The sequence below is a fragment of the Lepisma saccharinum genome, chromosome 3, assembly GCF_977018435.1.
Source record: "Lepisma saccharinum chromosome 3, izLepSacc3.1, whole genome shotgun sequence".
In the NCBI taxonomy this organism is placed as follows: domain Eukaryota; kingdom Metazoa; phylum Arthropoda; class Insecta; order Zygentoma; family Lepismatidae; genus Lepisma; species Lepisma saccharinum.
In genome coordinates, this window is record NC_139231.1 from 3,825,645 (window position 1) to 3,844,356 (window position 18,712).

General features: G+C 37.9%; 1 protein-coding gene across 3 annotated transcripts in view; it reads left to right on the forward strand.

The window, feature by feature from the left end:
- mtgo (miles to go) overlaps positions 1 to 18,712 on the forward strand; it is a 596,892-nt gene that overhangs the window by 439,256 nt on the left and 138,924 nt on the right. The window contains exon 2 of one of the 3 annotated variants that reach the window (XM_083118290.1): positions 1,431 to 1,920. The exons of the other annotated variants lie outside the window; for them this stretch is intronic. Within the exon in view, the coding sequence (XP_082974416.1) occupies positions 1,767 to 1,920 (154 nt within the window). The 5' untranslated portion in view covers positions 1,431 to 1,766. The remainder of the gene's footprint in view (positions 1 to 1,430; positions 1,921 to 18,712) is intronic. 3 annotated transcript variants of the gene reach the window in all.

The following is an 18,712-nucleotide window of genomic DNA, read 5'->3' on the forward strand; positions in this document are numbered from 1 at the left end:
CTTGCGTTTCGGTGGTGGCCTACGTCTGACCCTCAACAATGGAATGTTTTGCTCATGCACGTGTCCGAAGTCACCTCGCATGTCCGAAGTCACCCCACTTTACGGTATTGATATTCACAGTTAATATGAATATTAATGAAGACTACCAGAAACTCAGGGACAATCAAGTGTTCTATTCCTTGTAACATTAAACATTCAAGATTTGAGTAGCGAATGAGTAGCCGAAGTGTTCCATTGTGTTTCCTCTATTACCATTCATATCTAACCATTCATCCTCATCGTCACGTTTAATGTAAAGGTGTCAAAATGCGGCCTCACATTCATGTCTAGGTGCTTGAAATTTGCAGAGAACTTGAGCATGGTCCGAGTTGATGTGCCCTTCCACATCGGAACAGAAATGTGCTATGTAGGTTCGTTAGGTGCTATTTTCAGCGGATTTTTTAATGTCCTATGCAATGGCTTTTTATCTGGTTTGAAATTTAATACTTCTTCGAGAAGATACTAGAAACTTGGTATGGAAAATTACACCGGGGTCAAAGATTATATGTGGGTTCAAACTTCAAAGATGAATGAAGCTCTTTATGTTGTTTTATCGAGCTCTGAAAAGGTTCATTTAGTGGGTACATCATTTAACAGCTTACTGCAGTACTTAAGGTGGCTCGGAAACTTCTTGCAAAGGTTATATTTCCACTAATGTAAAATGCCAACCTTCCAATGTCAGTAGAACTAGATATTACTTTGATCATGATCTTTTATGACAATCTAATTAAAGAATTTGATACATCGTTGTTAATTCATAATTACTGCAATACGCAACGTATTTAAAATCTCTCATATACTTGAGAAAATAATAGTTGCTTAAAAGTTCTTAATTTTGCTAGAACCCTACTTCTTGTTACTTTACTGTATGCATGTTGCTACTAGCTATGACCTTCAAATCTAATTATTTTCGTGAATGCCCAACATCTACATAACTACATTGTCATAAATTCTTTATTTAACATTTCATAACATTGTACTTTGAGTTAATGTTCTACCTCGGAAAGGTGCCATACGAAATGTTTTTCCTGTATTATCATCATTTGTAGTGTAGGAGTGTTTTCATGACAGCTATTTACCACATTTCCGGTGGTTGGAAAATTCAAGTTTCTCTTTTTTGTTTTGTTTTCCGTTGCTCCTTATCAATGATATGGACTGTTTTTTTTCTGTACTGAAGGTTATCTTGTGACCGTCCTGTTGATGGATGTCTCCAAAACAGGAAGAAGGGCACAAGTGAAACTGCAGACCCATTTATTCATGCGCGCAACAAAATCAACAACACTTCAAATAGAAGGAAAAAGCTGCGAAGTTTGGCATGTGGCATTTATTTAAAAGAAGAAAAACCTAAGTTCTTTATTTACCTATTTTCATTTCTCTTTTTTTATGTTTAGAAGACAACATTGTGACGTCAGCAAGTAGATCTTCGAGCGGCAAGAGGAACCGAAAGCACCATCTACCGGCTGTTTCACCAAGTGCTAATGTACTTCAGTAGTGAAGATATGTTGATTTGAGAATACTGTGAAGAATATATTTTAATATATATTTTATCTTGTGCGATACACCTATTCGCAGTGAGCTCGTTGTTTTTCGTATTTTATTAAGAATCAGTGAGTGCATATATCTAGTTGAAAAAGGAACGTGGTGTTTATCTTTTTTTTCGTTAATGTTGGGATTGCGTTCAGTGCATCATATACCAGCCTGCTGAAGATTTCGACCCTTCCTGTCCCATGTTGGAGGTTATGGTAGCAGGACAGGGAACAGAAAATCATGACATGTATTGCTCCGCCGTGTCCCAATTTGACTATTACCCAGAATATGTATTCTCGCAAGAGATGTGTGCTGCTGGACATCCCCAGCTGTGTGCAGTACACGGGGAATACGGTAAGAAATCTTCATTTGTTTTATTGTTTATATTTACAGCTTCCATGAGGTTTTGTACAGTCATGGACACTTCTGGGTTGGATCGTTACAAGCCAGAAGTGTCCAAGACTGTACCAGTGAGTATCGAAAGGATAGAACAGCGCAGAAATGTTGTAATGTCTCTGGTTGAGTCTGCGCTCGGCAGTTTTTGGCAGTTAATGTTCACTATTTTAGAAAGAAACCACGTTATCTACGAATAGACCTTGCAACTCAATTATTTCGACGACAACTGTCCTTATTCACAAAGATGGAAAATGTGCAGGTTGTTCTCGTCGAGCATTTTTTGCTGGGGGGTGATTTTCATGTGACATTTACGTAAATTGGAAGATGCAGATTTGCAAAACCAGAGTTCTGAACCGTCTTTCCCCCACTTAAGGCTTTCCAAGGATAATTCAATGCAAGTTAACTAATGTGTGTGGAAATCTCTCCACACAGTGCCAGAAATAGTATATTAAATATTCTTCAGAAAGTCAACCTCTTCCACCGAATCGTATTCGTTGAATATACTGGATAAGCCCGCCTGTAAATATTCATGTTGTGCATACCAATAACTTATTGACATATGATTACACACATCACCCTAAATTAGTTTTCACTGACTGTACATGGAAAATGGTACACCTTTCCAACAATAGACATGTAATCTTACTACCTCAGTAGGTTTTTGATGTAAGAAAGTTTTTATAACTACACAGTGTTGCTAGTTGCTCCCATAACGACACCTCATTTCCATCTGTAGGTATGAAAGGGATAACCTTGCACTTATAAAAGAAGTGGATAAATGAAGTTAAATTCTTCATGCGTTATTATTAGTTTCGAAGACATTGCTAGAGACACCATTCAGCAAAGGTTACCATGCTTGGAACACTTATCCACGGTCAGTATTGACGTGCGTGATTGGATGTGTCTCTTGTATCATTAGATCTAGGCTCGCTACGACACTGGACTGCCTGCAGAAAAAGGAACAAAGTTTCAAGGGCTTAGATCTAGAATTTGTTGCCGGCGTGTCTGGGAGTAGTGATTTTTCGTTCTAATTGTCACCCACCTAGTCGGTTCCTCTAATGAGGTTGCTTAGAGACCTTGGCGAGCGGGGAAGTAGCGCATAGCAGATAGGAGAGCTTGTTACCGACCTAACAAGATGGATGTCAATTGTGTGAGTACCCTTGGATGCTGTGACTACGCGATGCATGCATGCACAGAGGCGCGTGTCAACAGGAACGATGTCGCTTCACGAGTCGTCATGACAACCTACTTCTAAATTGATTTTTATTTCACAGTATGGGACTACCTACAAATGTTTACGCTGGCGGCACTATGCATTTAATGACGAGAGCGTGATAGACATTCCTTGTTTCACCAATGAGACAAAATTTACACATCTCCAAATGTTAAGATGTTCAGTGGCCGCCCATTGAAAATTACAAGTATCGAAATCTTCAGTGTTGCCACATAGATGAAATGCACCATTCCTCGGGTGGCCAACCTACAACTTGGCCGAAAGAAACCCTAAAGCGAAAGGTTTGCATTCCCACTTATAAGATGGCTTAGATTGCGTTTTTGTATATTTCTTTCCTACCTTTGTAGTTCATTAAAAATAAATATGTTTATTTGTTTGTCTGTGACTATAGTATTATATTTGAGAATACTTCTGGTACAAATTTATATTTAAATACTTTTAAATTTTATAATTTCTACTTTGGTTTGTTTCTGTTTTTCATTCGACAGAATCTGGGCTTTTTAAATCAATCAAAGTTTACTTACTATTCGATGAAATCTGAAGACCCAAATGAAATTAGGAAATTTCGTACACGGTGCAGAGGAACCACAGTTGACAGTTTAGTAGTAGATGACAGCCTTGACAATTCCATAGTCTTAAGTTAATCATCATTCTCAAATTTCAGTCTGACGATCCGAATCAATTAACATTTGCTTATTTCATAGCATGTAGATCCAAAGCAAACGATCGTTGGTAACGAGTCTGAAGATGCATTGTGTAAGAACAACGTTTACACGTTTCATAAAGTCTGACGAGCCAAATGAATCAATGTTTACAAGTGTCACTGAATCTGACGATGCACATCAGTCAACCTTCACACATATCAAAATCTGAGGAGGCTCTTCCGATCAGCGACGGTTCGTGGCTCTGAACTAGGTGAAGAGCTAGTAGGAAGAAAATGGTATAATAGAGAAAATTAGATCAATAGTTACACATTCTTATTAGAAAAAGGGATTTCTAACAAATCAGCCAGTAAATTTTATTGTGTGTTTGGTTAGAAACGTCATTTTCTAATAAGTATCTGTAACTATTGATCTAATTTTCTCTATTACACCATTTTCTTCCTACTAGCTCTTCACCTAGTTCAGAGCCACCAGCAGTGGCTGCTTTCGATTAGTCAAGAGTAGGAGATAATCGAAGTAAAGTAAAATAAATCAAAATCATAGCATAGTATGAGAATCCAAATCGGCCAACATAGACAGTTTCATATAGTCTGAAGATGCAAGTGAGCGAAAGTTTACAATTTCAAAAAATCTGAAGGGAAATATTTTGAAGTCTGATGATCCAAATGAAATACATGTACAAGTTCATAGAACCTAAAAATCACAATCTCCATGGCTTGTGTTTATATAGTTATAAATCCGGTGCTAATTCCTGTTTTTTTCTAATTTTCATTATAAAACTGACAATCGTGTAATAATTTCCTCGTGTTAGAAACGCGCGACCTAAAATAGCCGAACGAATATGAAAAAGAAGAAAAGCCAACGAGCCACCACGGAGGCTGCCCCGAGCGAGTGTTCTTCCTTCGAAGCTCCCAAGTTCAGGGCAGTTCGTTCTCCTCGTTTCCTGTGGCTATTTGCTCGGCAGGCGCCTCTCCGTTACGGCACCTTGACTTTGACATTACCGGTATATTTAGAATGCAGAGTACGTGCCTCGGGTACCAACACGTTTCCTTTCCGACGGAATGGCTGAGCGCAACTCGCTCCTAGGCTTGCTTCGGCGGTGAAGATCTCTCTCTCTCTCCTTTTCTTTCTCTTGATAAAAGCAAGAACGTTTTAATTTTCGGGAAAAAAATGGTGGCAATCATTTCTTTAAATTGGTCTTCGGTTTTTAGAGTTTCCTTGCACAACGTCTCAGTTCTTGATACTGGGCTCGCAAAATCCTGTGTTCAGATTGTAAATGAAAAACATGCTCATAATAATAAACTACTTAATTCTCATTATTTTTGATTTTTGTTAAAATTTTATTTGGTTTATTTTACTTCCCTTTTCTGTCACTTTTAGCTAATCGCGAAGATGAGGATGAGTGAAGATGACGAAATTGATGGACACTAACAAGAACACCCATTCCCAGAACAGGATTCGAAACCGCCGGAACCCCTGGCGTCGTAGCAGGCTGTACTAACCACTCCACCGGAGGTCGGCATTAACTCTGATTAGTTTCCTTCACTAACATGTGATCGAAGTTCTCTCTCGTTTCAAAGGTATCTACACCCTTAAAAGAAAAAAAAATGTGCTTTTTCTTTTTCTAAAAGCACCACAGAAATACTATTTCAAGCACAGTGTAAGAGATTTGAACATGTATACATTTTTGTTGTTTGCTCGACATAATTTGAGTTAACTTTCCCCTTCTTACCATCCCCAAACTTTTATTCCGAATTATTTCCTGTGAAAGGCCAGTAACGATAACGAAACACGTGCTTAAATATTAAGTTCGTAAAATTTCGTGTTCGAGACCCAGGGTTCTGATACAACTTGCAACTGTCCGATCAACGATACCTAACGAAAATGTTTCTCCTTTCTACGATTATGGCCAATATGCTGTTATGGTGTCGTTCGCATATTGGTTCAGCGAAATTTGTATTAGATTTCAGCCAGAACAATATTTATTGGGCCTCCTCAACAACACACACACACACACACACACAAACACAAACAAAACTGATTCTAAGGTCATATATATTGTTTAAGGCTATACAATCGGTTTACATACATACACAAATCCTCTTTTTGCAAGAACTTCGAATTTATTGCATTTGTATGTGTAATACGTAAAGAAAAAAGGCTTACAGTGCCACTGCATTTACTATTTGTGAGGACGGAGGGCTTATCGTCTAAAATTAGCAATAAATCATTAACATAAGCGTTGTTTTTTACGCATAAAATCGATCACACTGTCCATGTAGTTGTCTCTCTGACGCCAATTAAGAGTTGCTTCGTTTAACATCTAAAATTAACCTATCACCTCCGAAAACAACAATAAATAGTTGATAGTGTAAATTCTCATCACCGCCTCTCCGTAATGTCTAAGATGATGCGATCACTATCTCCCCATCCCCCTGGAGACTATTCTCCATGACAGGATTTGACGGCCCAGCCACATGTTGCCCCCTCTTGTCCGCTACCTAGATAAAATGACCAATTTGAAATGTTTCGCCCTCCTCCGGCTTATATAGGCAGATATACACCCGCGCCACCCTCTTCCTGCCCAGTCAGAGACGCGAAAGAGAGTTAAAAACTCAGCAGCAGATGTCGAGGCTTCTGAACAAGACTAAGGCCGTGTCCGAAATATGCAAAACCGTACTTAAAGCGAACATACTTCTTGAATGGTCTCGCACTTGTCTTGAATCCTTGAACTGGAAGCAAAAATCTTTCGAATGACCCTTAGACTGCATCACCTAATACATATTGTTCTTCTATTGTTTTTCCCGCTTTATAAACACTTGTGTTCCTTCATAGAAATCACTTAGCATTTTAAAGAAGTTTCGGTACTTACATTTCCGCACAATAGAAGTACAACCAACATCTGACTGACTTTCGACTTCAATGGTTTGAAACAAGTGAATATCAAGCGAATAAGTATAGTAAACGAGTCTGCAATGTCACGTACTGCATGTTGCCTGATTTATTTAATACTCCTTCAATTGGCAGTTTCGAACTGCAGTAGGTGATGTCACTTCCGACAAGACCGTACTTCAATTCAAGCCTGGTTTTTGTACCTTTTGGACACAGCCTTATGTCTATGTTTTCCCCTGGTTTAGGGGATAGGAACGTAATATTCAATGAGCCCAGGCGGGTGAGAGAGCTACTAAAACCTGATTGCAACGCCACCGACGTCTGGTCAGTAGCAGACGCGGAGAAGGGTTTCCTTGCTTGCAAGGTTTTATCCACATTTCGACAAGAGAAAGAGACCTCTGAGCACACGGAGAGGAGCAGATGGCCCCTGTGCACGAGAATGGTTAACAAATGCCTTTACGGTGTATAAACAAAAGGGATAATTTACAAGGTGCTGAAAGGATAGAGGTGTCTTGGCGTGGGTGTTGCGTGATGTTTGGTTTGTAAACACTCCCGCCTGCGAAAGTCGTCTTCGGAGCACCGAACTGTTGGGGTAGACGAGCGGCCAGTCCAAAGAACCCCGTGGCAGACTTGCTTATATTGAAAACAAGGGAGCTCGTTTTTCAGTTCTTAAAAGCTCTCGTATCATGTTTCTCACCTACCTTCAGCCGCAGGAGAACTTTAGATCGATCACCCGTCGTGGATCAATCGACAAAGGGTTCATTTTTTTTTTTTATAATTATTCTGTTCATTCGTAACTTTAGTAAACCGTAGCATTTAATGTTTTCAATTCGTTTCATGTTGTTTCATCATTTTTAGAGTACTTGAGTTAACAAATATTGCCTAGAATTCCTTTAGGTAATTTTTACGTACTTTCTTCACCCGAATCTTGGGCTGTGTACATTGTAGAATTCCAACGGACATTACAGCGCAATCCAGCAGAAAATGCCGCATTTTAGGCCATCAGTGTCTTGGAAAGGGACCATTCAGAAAGTAATGCAATGCTCCAATGAATTTACCACCGTTAAGTATTGACCGTTTACTTCTTGTGAAGTAGAAAGGTCCTTTTTCGCATTATAAACTCATTTGACTACCATGCAATGTTATTTGTACTTTATCCAAGAAGAGCTCAAGCCCAAAATACTAAAAACTAGTAATGAAATTAACAAAATTTAAGTTGTTCATGCACGCGTAGAATTAAATGTTAGTTGTTTATGCCAATTCTATTGTGCAAATTAAGTGTTAAACTAAAACAAATGCTGGTACCCATAACATAATGTAGGCGTGAAGCAATTAAGCTCATATGAGTAACATATTGACACAACCGTTTCATCAGTTTACTGCTAAAAATACAAATAAATTTTCATGCACTCGTGGATCGTTTTTGTCCAGTATTTGCTTGTTCTTTATTTGAATAAAAGCTAACGCAGACCTTTCACTTTCAAAATTGGGACCCCTTGAGTACAACAAGAAGGAAGAAAATTAAAATTCGCAAGTGCTTGAGAGTTTGTACACATGGGACTTTGATATAAGATTTAGTTTTCCTAGTATACCTTTGCACATTGAAATTAATTTCAATTCGATTAGACTTGCACTCTCCCTTAATTTCTTATAGCTTCACGACCTCTCTCTCTTTTGACCTCTCTAGTTCTGTTTGTACTATTATATAAACACTCACCTTTTTTTTTTCCATGCAAGCGAAGGAATTGTCTTTGGATTCTACCTTGTATTCTTCAGCTCCCGTTTCGCTTGAAGTATCGTTGTCTTCCACTGACCTCAACGCTACGGAAGCAAGTTCATTAACACGCACGTTTTCCCACAGGCGGCATGAATTATTGCTGGCAGACACGTCCTTTTTGTTGTCTTTAGGTTGTAAGACTGTGCTGGGGCGCCTGGTACCTCAGGATTTAATTGTCGCAGTCCGTGCCAATTTTACCAATCTGCTTTTGCGACTGATATCTTAGAAACTCTTGTGACTAACTCCATTTGTTGGTCTTTTATCCAGTTGTAGTAGTTATAAAACCAGGACCAAGTTTCTATTTTGTTTACAGTGGCGGAAAGTTTGTCCTATAAATGTGGAACATGTGACAGGTGGAGATGCAGTGGAATTTGTCCGATAATTCCAACTGTTTTGAAATTATTGTTTTAAGTTCATTTTATCTTCCAATAGGCAAATCGAGGCTGCACTCACAGTTTTGGAAGGTTGTGACTACAACGTTATAAATAATAATAAAACTCACGCCAACTGCTTATCTAAAGACATCAGGCAAATGAAATTGAAGAAATCTCGCGTTTGGCGCTTCTCTAAAGGTATCAGATAAACTGATTTGAACGAGATTCGCGTTTATGACGTGTCAAACTGTCATGGAGCAACGTTGAAGATATTTCGATAGTTATTGGTTATTGAGTGATGTCACGGGAACAACATCTACTGAGTAGCGGTTTGTTTACTTATCCAATTCTATATACTCTATGTTATTCTGGTATATTCTAACTCTATCGCGACAAAGAGGATGAATGATGATATTTATTATTGAATAAACACCGATGTGTGCCTTACTCATGTTTCAAATCTAGGATCACTGACCGCGTTACAATAACGACTCCACCACGGATGTCGGTCCAATGCTATCTGGCGAGTACAATTATGACTCGGTGACAGAACCCGTTAAGTGGTCGATTTTCGAACTCCCCACCCGAATTCCTGGGTTCGAATCCCAGACTGGAAATGGTTGTCCTTTGTGAGTGTCCGCTCATCAATTTCATCTATCATCTTCATCGTTGTGATTATCCAAAAGTGACAGAAAGGATTGCAGCGGTCTCACGTTCGCTAACGATATCCGAGAAGGGCTTTCGTGTAAATTGCTTATCTAATGATTCCTTGCTTACTGAATGTTATCAATGGAGAAGAAATGAAGGACTCTCGCGTTTATTGCTTGTCGAATTGTATCTCAGGAATACGAATGAAGGAATCAGAGAGAGAGTGGGGGGGGGGGGGGAGTCACGTACCGTGTGTTAAAATACCCTTCAATACGCGGAGGAGGTCGAGAGAGAGAGCTCTTCAAAAGTATGGTTTGAAGGCCTTCATCCTCCGTAACCATCCCGCGGGAATACCCAGTTTGTCTGACGTCATTCGAAGCTGCTGCTCTTTTTTTTTTCCAACTTATTATGTCTTGCTTTCCTGTACTATAATGTCTAGAATGTAAATGGGCGATGGCTGTGGCCAATTCTGGAACTAACGCTCAGGAGTGAGGAATTGTTTGGAACGTGGAACAATGACACTTCGCATTTATAATGCATGGGATATGCCACGTTAGGGTAGACGGGTGAGAAAGTTACCACAGAAGACTAGTTCTGAGTTTTCGGACCTCGAAGTCTGTTGCAGCTTGTAAAATAAACTAGTGAGAAACAGCGGGTAGATTAATAAAGTTTGCGGGTGGGGACTACTTTGGGAGGTCCCTGGACTAAGGATAAGATCTACATTAGGAATAAGGATATTAAATTAGGCACCTGGAATGTTCTGAGCCTTTACCGGCCTGGGGCATTTCAGTGTACAGTTAATGAGATAGTTAAGTATAAATTAGATGTAGTAGCTGTCCAGGAAGTTAGATGGCCAGGAGAAGGGAATTGTAAAACTAAAAATTATACTTTTTTCTATGGTGGTACTGAAAATCATAATTTTGGAACAGGCTTTTTTATAAATAATAGAATTATCTCGGCTCTTAAAACAGTAGAATTTATTAATGATAGGATATCATATGCAGTTTTACAGGGTAGGTGGTGTAAAATTATTTTAATAAACATACATGCACCAACGGAAGATAAAGATGATAATACTAAAGATGATTTTTATACAGAGTTAGAACAGGTCTTTGATAAATTTTCTCAGTATGATATGAAAATTCTGTTAGGTGACTGTAATGCACAGATTGGCAAAGAAGAGACATTTAAACCTACGATTGGTAAAGAAAGTCTTCATGAATTAAGTAATGATAATGGTATAAGATTGATTACTTTTGCAACCTCAAAGAATTTAATTGTGAAAAGTACCACTTTTAAACATAAAGATATCCATAAATATACCTGGTCTTCTCCAGATGGTAAAACTCATAATCAGATAGATCATATTCTCATTGATAAGAGAAGACATACTAGTATAATTGACGTTCCTACACATAGAGGTGCGGACTGTGCCAGTGACCATTATTTAGTAATTGCTAAATTAAGAGAAAGACTCTCAGTGTTAAATCATAAGCAACAAAATCTAAAAGTTCTAAAATTTGATACAGGAAAGTTTACTGATGAAAGAATTAAGAAAGATTACCAAATTAAACTGTCAAATAGATTTGATATTTTGCAGGATTTAAATGACGATGAAAATATAAATGAAATAGACGTAAATAAGAATTGGGAGCACATACGTAATGCAATAGAATCAGCAGCTAAAGAAAGTATAGGATACCATAAACCGAGAAAAAGTAAGCCATGGTTTGATAATGAATGTCATAATCTAATAGAAATAAGAAATGAGGCTAGACTTAGGTGGTTAAATAACTCTGATGATACAAATCTAAACAATTATAATAGAATAAAGCGAGAAGTTAACCGAACGTTTAGAAGTAAAAAAAGAGATTACTTGAAAAGCAAAATTAACGAAATAGAAACAAACAGCAAAAATAAAAATATCAGAGATTTATATAAAGGTGTAAATGAGTTTAGAAAGGGGTGGCAACCTAAAGTAAACTTGATAAAAGATAAAGACGGTGATTTTCTTGCTGACCCAAGCGATATTCTAAATAGATGGAAGAACTACTTTAATGACCTTTTAAATGTCCATGTAGGAGATAAATCAGTAGTGAATGAAGTACACACAGCAGAACCTTTAGTTCCAGAACCTAACTTGACTGAAGTTAAAGATGCTATTAAAAGGCTAAAGAATAACAAAGCACCTGGCATTGATTTAATACCAGCTGAGTTAATTAAATATGGTGGAAATTCATTAATATGTCAAATTCATAAATTAATTTGTTTAATATGGAATAAAGAAGAAATCCCTCAACAGTGGAAAGAATCCATAATTGTCCCTGTGTTTAAAAAAGGTGATAAAATGAACTGCAATAATTACCGTGGAATTTCTCTACTCTCAACAACATATAAAATATTATCTAACATTCTTTTAACAAGACTAACCCCATATGCTAATGAAATTATAGGTGATTATCAATGTGGATTTAAACGTAACAGATCAACTACAGATCAAATTTTTCACATCAGACAGACACTTGAAAAAAAGTGGGAATATAATCAAAATGTCCATCAACTATTCATTGATTTCAAAAAAGCATATGATTCGGTCAAAAGAGATAAATTATATAATATATTAGTAGAGTTTGGAATACCTAAGAAGCTTGTTAGTATGATAAAAATATGCACCAGTGAAACAGAAAGTAAAATTCGTGTGGGTATTAATATGTCTGACAAATTTACAATTCATGATGGGTTAAAACAAGGAGATGCATTATCTCCATTGCTCTTTAATTTTGCCTTAGAATATGCTGTTAGGAAGGTAAAAGAACCTAAGAAGGACTAAAATTAAATGGTGTGACTCAGTTGTTAGCATATGCAGATGATGTAGACTTACTGGGGGATGATGTGAATACAATTAAGAATAATGCTAAAATATTTTTCAAAACTGCTAAAGAGATAGGTTTGGAAGTTAACAAAGAGAAAACTAAATATATGCTTACAGGCCGAAACCAAGTGTTAGGTAATAATCAAAATCTAATTATTGATAACAACTCGTTTGAACCAGTTTCCAAATTCAAATACTTAGGAGTAATATTAACAAATGAAAATTATATTAAAGAGGAAATAAAAAGTAGGCTTAATTCAGGAAATGCATGTTACTTCTCTCTTCATAAACTTTTGTCTTCTCGTTTAATATGTAAGAAACTAAAAGTTAAAATATACAAAACAGTAATTTTGCCTGTAGTATGAAACTTGGTCCCTTACATTGAAAGAGGAACATAAATTGAGAGTATTTGAGAATAAAATCCTTAGGAAAATCTTTGGACCTAAAAGGGATGAGGAGACAGGTGAGTGGAGAAGGTTACATAATTTAGAACTACATAATTTGTATTCCTGTCCAGATATTATTAGAATAATTAAATCAAGAAGACTTAGGTGGGCAGGCCATGTGGCACGAATGGGAGAGGAAAGAGGAGTATACAGGATTCTTGTTGGGAAACCTGATGGTAAGAGACCTGTATGAAGGCCAAGACGAAGATGGAGGGACAACGTTGAGATGGACCTAAGGGAAATCGGTAGGGATGGAAAAGAGTATATAGATCTTGCTCAAGATAGGGAAAGATGGAAGGCGTGTGTTGCTGCAGCCATGAACCTTCGGGTTTAAGAAGGCTAGAGAGTTAGTTAGTTAGTTGGTAAGGTTGCTAACGACTCTTATGACAAAATTTCAACTCCCTTTATTCGACTTAATAAGTAGGGAAGTGGTAAGAAACTGCAGAACCAACCATTTTTTCCCTTCCCTTTTGGAGGCGATGAAGTAAAATTAATGTATTGTCGACATTTATTAGAGACAAAACATGTCTTGTTGGTTTGGTTATGCAAGTCTCCTTTCCGCTACTTTTGGCTAATTTACAAATTGAGGATGAACGGTAATAACTTGAAATTGATGAAAGGACAAACACAAGTACCACATGGAAAGGACACAAGTCCCACAGATCATTGAAGTGTAGTCCAAACGCCAGAACCTCGTTAGTCTGCAGCAATGCAGTCCAGAGCGTACTATGTGAAACTGGCGTTGCCTTCTGGAAATACCACTTCTTACACACCACTGCAACTCAACTAAGGATGGTTTAGTGGTCTTATTCCACGTTCAGTGGGATCTCCAAATAGATTTTCGCTTCTAACTTTTAAACGACGTGTTTTCGGACCGGAGTTCCTTATCTCATATTGGTCAGCGGTACTTGAGGTCAGTCTCCATCCATTCTGCCAGTTTGAATCAAAGTTACAGAAACACCCTGTATATTCTTTAACACGTGATATTTGAAGCACTATTCCATCAACTTCAAAGTGATTTGTCCAGTTTCCTGTGAACAGCTTTAGCGTGGGGTTGAGGTTTGAACGGAATGCCTTGGATAACGTAAGTAGCGATGGCATTCCTTCACGTGTCCCCTCCCCCCCACCAACTTGATCGTCGCTTATGTAGGGAGGCACAGAGGCTGGTTTTCTCGGACAGCCAAAGAGGAAGCGCTCGGTGGGAGGCTCGTTCGCCATCGCCTGCGATGGAGACAAACGAACCGTTCTTTTCGCCTGTGCCAGCCGAGCCGAGCCAAGCCTTCCTTCCACATCCTGCGTATTAATTCCACTTTGATGACGTCGTTGTGGCATTGCTGCACGCACAACAGTCGAAATCCCAGCGCCTCCGTAACGGACCGCGGCGAATGCAGTAACCTCGTGTCCTTCGAGCTCCTTTTCGTTCACTGCGCTGCTTCCAAATTTCAAACGTCACGTTGTTGATCCAAGAGAGACTAATTTAATTCCCCCAATACCGTCTTCACGGACCTTGATGTTCGGCAAGAACATATGTAGGGTGGCGAAGGGGTAATAAAATTAAGTAATAAAAGTATGCTTGTGTAGCATTTGTTGTGTAATCAAGTGTTATTTATTTCCGCCAATCTTATTACAAGGCAGGGGATTACTATATTGGGATCATGAGGCTTTAAAGGACAATACCTAAGAAGATTTATGCACACTACTATACTTATGACACCATGCATAAAATATTAATGAAGAACTTTACTTTTCGTCCACTGAATCTAACTTTCTTTTTTATTATTCAATTCTTTACTATTTGACATTTGGCAATTATTTTTATGCAAATTTTGGCCATTTTAACTACACGTAACCTAGATAATGAATACGTGCTGTTATGTATTCTTGCCTGTTCATTCAATAATAATACAATATTAGTTAATTTACATATTTTAATTCATATTCTAATTTAATATAATTATTATAATTTAACTATTATTATTATTTCTGAGACACTTGCTTCAGACTCCCCCGAAATAGATTTCTAGACATGCGCCTGGTCTAAAATCGTTTATTCACACCTTCGAAACCCCAACATTTTCGGCGACACTCATGTGAGGAAATCATCATTTATGGTATTTTTTGGAGTAAGCTTACCTTTACGCCCTCCAAGAAACTGCTTTATACCCCGCCCTTTCTTCCCGCTCCGATGAAAAATTTCGATAAAAATTTTCCGCATTATTTCTTCAAATTTTCACAGCACACCATAATTGCGTCACAATTGTGTATCGTAATTTTTGGCGATAAATTATCCTGTAAATAATGATGTTCCGTATACCAAGTGGATATCTACGCATAATCTGCACGTGTACATTACTTTGGACTTATGCAGATGGTTAGCCTCCCCGATGGCGTAGTGGTATCGTCGTCGGCTTGCAATCAAAGGGTCCCGGGTTTGATACTCTGTGGAGGCACACAGTGGTTTGGGTCCCACTTTAAACTCTAGTTCCAGTCCCGATTAGCCTATCTGTGCATAAAGTGGACTAAATCAATCGATCAAGACCGTGTAATCATAAGTAAAACATTGTTGAGTTCAAGTTATTTAGTACCATTAAATATTTCATTGTCGACTTGTTATTGATAATTGAGGCATATAGCAGGAAGAACAGCCTCTCCGATGGCGCAGTGGTAGCGTCGTCGCCTTGTAATCAAGGGGTCCCGGGTTCGATACCCGGTGGAGGCACAAGTGGTTCGGATCCCACTTTAAACTGTAGGTCCAATCCCGATTAGCCTTACTGTGCATAAAGTGGACTTAAAACACCAACTCAACTCAACTCAGCAGGAAGAACATTGTCATCATAATAGTATAAGAAGTACCAAAATACTACATATCGATCATTCGCATTATTTCTGTCGTAAAAATAGTTTTAAATCTGATTTTATTCGGACACTCTTGTGTCATGAATTTCGTGAACTGAAAAACTGTTTTTTTGAAGTACTGAAAGTGCAGGAGAAACGAACTCAAGATTTGTTTCGCATGAGAAAAAAGCGCGTCAAGTATTTTGTATTTTTCCACCTTAAACATACACCTTCAGATGCATTAACTTTTCTTCCCTTGCGCATTAATATAATTTTCATGTATTTTTTTAAAATTGTGTATGTTTGTTATTAAAGTAAACCCACAGGCACTTAATGAAGCGATTAAGTCGAAGTATGGTTCTGTAACTGTGTATTTGTCATTTAGTGTAAAATCAAGAGGTACGTGACAAAACTCGCGTCCAGATGAAATTTCTTGTAAGCACACGTCATTAGCAGTGGAATCAAGTTGGGAAAGGCTATTATTGCATGGATGAAGCATTCTTGTGCTAGAGGATGACACAGGTGGCTGTACATCTCCCTCTCCCCTTTACCATTGCTGTTTTTGCTTTCCTTGTCGCTCTACTAACCACCAAGTGACCCCCCCCTTTCCCCCTTGCTCAGTCGACCTTCTTAGCTTACGTCCTTGAGGACGCTAACAGGTGCCCAAACACCTGACGGGATGGGAATTATTATGTACCTTTGGCGTCGAAATACTTTAACAGATTAACGATCCCATTTTAAGCTGCTTGTCTTTTCCAGTGTTGCCAAATGGAAAGATTTCTAAATATACAGAGACTTCCAAGATTACCTTGATAAGCGAAGCAGAACTTGTTATTTCTGTAGGGATGCAAATTTTTCGTTTCACTTGGTACCGTCAAGTCAAAAGTTTTTTTTAAGTCCACTTTATGTTCAGATAGACTAACCAGGGCAGGACCTACAGTTTAAGTAGGATCCGAACTACTATGCCTTGGGAAGGCTGCCTATTGTGCACTGTAATTCGGATTCATTTTTCCCAGTTTGGAGCAAAACTTGGTTTTGTGTTTTATCTACCTTTCGAGCAGTGTTTGAAAGGTTGTTTTTTAATAATAAATAAAGTAATAATAGTTATAGTTACGCTCTTCTACAGTGTGTCCAAAAAGTCACGCAACCGAGACTTTGAACGTACGTAACTTTCGTACAAAAAGCAAAAGAGACATGCAACTTACGCTGGTATTAATTTTGTCAATGTGGATATTTTAAACACTAAACAAGAAAATCATCCACTACATGAACGTTCAGTATGCGGAAAAAGTTACTAAGTTGTAAAAAAGTTTTTGTACGAAGTAAAATCAACCCTGGATAAAAGGCAGCTACGGAGCCGCTTGCAAAAATGGTCTGTGTGGGTATTTATCAAACACATTCTTATGCAGTTTGTGCATTACAGACGATTTTATGAGGTTAATTATGGCATATTCATTTTTTTTTTTTTTTTTTCGAAATAACAAGTTACCCTGGCAGCATTGGGTGTGTTAGAGGGCAGTACCAGGTGTGCCCGACATCTGCCTATGTTATTCAATCAATGCTGAAATGAAATAAAGGATTTGAAATTTATTGTAGAAAAACCTAACCTTCCCATCTTTTTGAACAACCCCAGAAAAAAATTATCTTGTATTTAAAAGAGTTTTGTGCCGTTTGGAATTTATTTAACGTGTTGTGAGGAGTCTCATGAAGTGTCTTAATTTAGAAAGCTTCAGAATTCCCCTCTTCTATACATTTTTTACAAACCAAAAGTGTACTATGTAATATAACCTCGAACACACTGTAGTATGAACACTTTAAGAAGTGAACTTCCGCCCTCACAAGAGGTGGTTGTTAATCCGCCACTGTTTTCATCCTGAACAAAAGTGAAAGGGGGGTTGATTAGTTAAGGCTTGCAATTAGAATTGGAAAGCATCGCGGTCCATTGGTGATCGCCGGCCGTATAGGAATGGCGCATGAGTGGAGTTTGCTGATTGGAAGGGAAAGAACGTTCCAATTCACCTTGTGAAAGGTTTCGAGAAAGAAAGGGTAAAACTTCAGGAAAAAAAAGAAGAAAGGAAATTATCGGCCCCTGTCAGTGAGTGTGTGAATCGCTGCGTGCAAATTCTCTCGGCTCTCCATTGAACACACTCAGGAGGAAAGGAAGGGAGCTATTTTTTCGTTTTCGCTTTGTTTACTCCTTTCAAAGTGATGGGCGTGCCTTCTACAGGTGATCCCTGTATATTTGATTCCTGCATTTCCCCCCTCTCAGTCTGTTCATCAGAAACTTACCTCCGATTCGATTGTTGTGTAGTCTGCATTATTTATAGTGGGTGTTGCCAGAAAGGTCAGACCTTTCATAAAACTTCAATATTAGGAATAATATCAATAATTATTATTATTATCCTGGTTAGGATTTTTGTACCATACCAACTATTATAAACTAATAAAACTAAAACAAATTTTATTCCAATTATAACTATTATTATTATATCCTTTGGGAGAATTTATACTTATCCATCAGATTAATGAATAACCAAGCACAACTGTTTTCATTATCTTTTTATATTTCATGCAGTTCATGTACTGAAATTCATAGTTATTCTACTGTGTCATTAAGTTTTACACACCTCGTTCAAGAAAAAGTTTTACAATTTGGGGGGGGGGGAGATTTTCCTCATAAAGGTTGTGTTGTTCGGCCTCTCACAAAAAAATATATTTTTTGGAATTTTGAAAACGTTGAACCATTTATTCTTTCCGATTAAATGAGAATATGAAAACATAACCTGGTTCCTGTATTCACATCAACTTTTTTTTTTTTTTTTTTTTTTTTTATATAAACCTAATACAGTTTTTGTTTTGGTTATTCTGTTTGAGTACTATAACCTACCGCAAAATTAGTTTGGTATTGAGAGCTGAAGGAACACGCATCACGGTGTTGCCATATCATGCGGTACGGTACGCTGTGTCGAGGAAAACGTGTCATGAAAAGGAACAACAATGACGAAATGTG